General features: G+C 61.1%; 1 protein-coding gene across 4 annotated transcripts in view; it reads left to right on the top strand.

Annotated features, from left to right (window-relative positions):
* Nucleotides 1-1,051: 1,051 nt before the first annotated feature.
* The window catches only part of Rhbdl3 (rhomboid like 3), a 54,109-nt gene continuing 52,711 nt past the window's right edge, over nucleotides 1,052-2,449 (top strand). For 2 of the 4 annotated variants that reach the window (XM_005349410.2, XM_026780455.1), the window contains exon 1: nucleotides 1,057-1,474. In XM_005349410.2, coding sequence (XP_005349467.1) covers nucleotides 1,364-1,474 — 111 coding nt within the window. In that variant the 5' untranslated portion in view covers nucleotides 1,057-1,363. Of the gene's footprint in view, nucleotides 1,475-2,449 lie in introns of all 4 variants that reach the window. The other 2 variants (XM_005349409.2, XM_026780456.1) reach the window with 2 other exon arrangements.

Raw genomic sequence — 2,449 nt, 5'->3', positions numbered from 1 at the left:
ATTTACAAGGAAATCTTGGCAGGATCTTGACTTGTTAGTAGAGTAGGGATGGGGGAGGGTGGTGGGAAACAAAAATAGTTGAAATGATCACACTTTCTGAAACCGAGATGGAAATTGGTGTCTGTTGCAAACTCACCTAATTAGGATGGAACTAATTTCCTTCTGGTTCAAGGGGAGTAGTCAGTGCTGGGGGAGATGGTCACAGGTTGGATCCTGGGGCTGCGTGATGCAGTTACATTTGTCTTGTGAGAATGAAGTCGTTAATTGCAACTTCTGCTAATAAAACAGATGCTTCCTTCTGACAGGACGTCGAGTAGGGCGAAGCTGATGGGAAGAGGCTAAAGGGCACAGCCTTGGTTCTGTGTGGGGGCTGCCTAAGCCTTCCTTGGGGAGCAGCTACCCCAGCCTGGGCGCTGACACAGATTATAGTCGTTCGGGAAGACGGTCTTCCCTGAGGCTTTTCCGTCAGGGAAACTGCCCTCTGCTTTTCTCCTTTAATGATCTTTTACTGCATTGCTAACTTCATTCTTGCATTTTAGTTTGTTTTTAGTCTTCCCCCCCCCCCGCCCCTCTCTCTGGCGGGGCGCTTCCCTGGGTTTAACATGGTTAAGAAGGTGAGTAGGACTTACAACTCTGGATGGAAGTAGATTTGGGGTCCCAGACCCCCTGACTTTTGTCTCATCCTTAGGCTTTCCGGGGACTCCCAGAATCCGAGACGGCAGTAAATAAAAGATGTAAGGATGGCTGGTGGGGTCCACTCCTCGCACCTCACTCTCAATTCAGTCCTGGTTAACCCTGACGTGGCCAACCTCGTGGGAACCTCGCTTCTGATTCTGTCACACAACCTGCCAATCTGCCACCACCAAGTGATGGTTAACCCGGTACCGAGCTGAGCAGGCTGAGGGCAACGCAGTCCCGATCCCTGGGCGCGAAGAGCAGCTACTCCACGCCCGCCCCGCCGCAGCCCGCCCTCCCTCCTTCTTTCCCTCCCTCCCTCCAGGCGGGCGGCCTGGGGGGCGGGGGCCCCGCGAGCAGCCCCGCCCCCGCCGCGCGCCGCCCCGGAGGAGTCAGTGGGGAGGAGGAGGAGGCTGGCGCGCAGAGCGGGGGCTGCGCGGAGCGGGAAGGAGCACGGGGAGCTGTAGGGCCCAGCCGGCCCAAGGGCGCCCTCGCCTCGGGCCCGCGGCCGAGGCGGAGAAGTTTGGCCCCTCGGGGCCCGGCGTCCCGGGGTCTCGGGGGCCGCGGCAAGCAGGGCCATGGGGGCGAGCGCGGAGGTGGTGAGGTGCGCAGCGAGCTCCTGGAGCGACGCGGCGGAGGCGGCGCAAAGTTAGCCCGGCGCCCCGGGACGAGCGCCGCAGCCTGGGCCATGGGCGAACACCCCAGCCCCGGCCCCGCAGTGGCCGCTTGCGCCGAGGCGGAGCGCATCGAAGAGCTGGAACCCGAGGCCGAGGACCGGCTGCCCGCCGCGCCAGAAGACGTGAGTGCCCCCTTCTGTGCCCCTCAAACTTTCTGGGGGGCGCCACGCGGGGAATCTGCCGCGGCCTCAGCTCCCTACCCTGGGGGGAACTTGGAGGATTCAAGGTTATGTCACTGGAGCGTCCGGGATAAGCTGGGGGCCCCGCGCGTGGAAGGGATGGGTCTCCCCAAATGAACTGGTGCGCACCCCACCCCGCTCGGGTTCCCGCGGCTTTCCTGCGGGACACAGCCCCGGTTGCTGCGTCGGGAACCTGTCGGCCACGGAGCCCCCTCCCCGCTGCTGGTGCAGTGCCCGGGACACGGCGTTTTCCTGCAGAGGCGGCCGCGTCACTGTAGTGACTCCCCCTCCCCTCCCCTCGGCGACCTGCGGACTCCGCAAGCCTGGGGAAGGAACCGGCGCCCCAGTCTCTGGACAGCGCAAACCAGTCTGGAGATCCTTTCTCCGCTCCCTGATTAGCTCCTGCCCGGCATCTGTCTCGTCGCGACACTGATTGAAATTCAAACTGGCCTTAGTCCCTGAACCCTGTGAGAGCTAGTACAGCCAGAAAGCTGGGACGAAACCCTCCCAGCAGGGGGCTCAGGAGTCCTGGACCACGTCGGTGCCAGGCTGGTCTCCTGGGGCAGGCTAGGGAGGGGCTACCCCAGAGGGTTTCCCTGCCATCTGCTGCTCAAATCTCTTGTCCCTAAGTCCTGGGAAGTAGGGTCTGACACTGGAAAGCCTTGGGCACTTGAGTTGTTAAAGCTACTCCCTCCCGGCACCTTGCTTCGGACCTGTCCCTCCCTCGGGGTGAAATTAAGCCGGGAACCCCAACCTACGAAACCACAGTCAGCAAATCTGAATGGATCGGGAGTCTAACATCTCTCCCGCTTGCGTGGTCAAGCCTGTTACTTTCTCCTGGCCGTCCTCCAGAGAGAGTGAGTCTTATGTACTCAGTACTTACACTCAATCTTGGAAGCATATTGGGGAACACGAACA

Source organism: Microtus ochrogaster, chromosome 7 (genome assembly GCF_000317375.1).
Source record: "Microtus ochrogaster isolate Prairie Vole_2 chromosome 7, MicOch1.0, whole genome shotgun sequence".
Lineage (NCBI taxonomy): Eukaryota > Metazoa > Chordata > Mammalia > Rodentia > Cricetidae > Microtus > Microtus ochrogaster.
The sequence above is the reverse complement of the archived record's forward strand: the minus strand, read 5'-3'. Positions and strand labels throughout refer to the sequence as shown.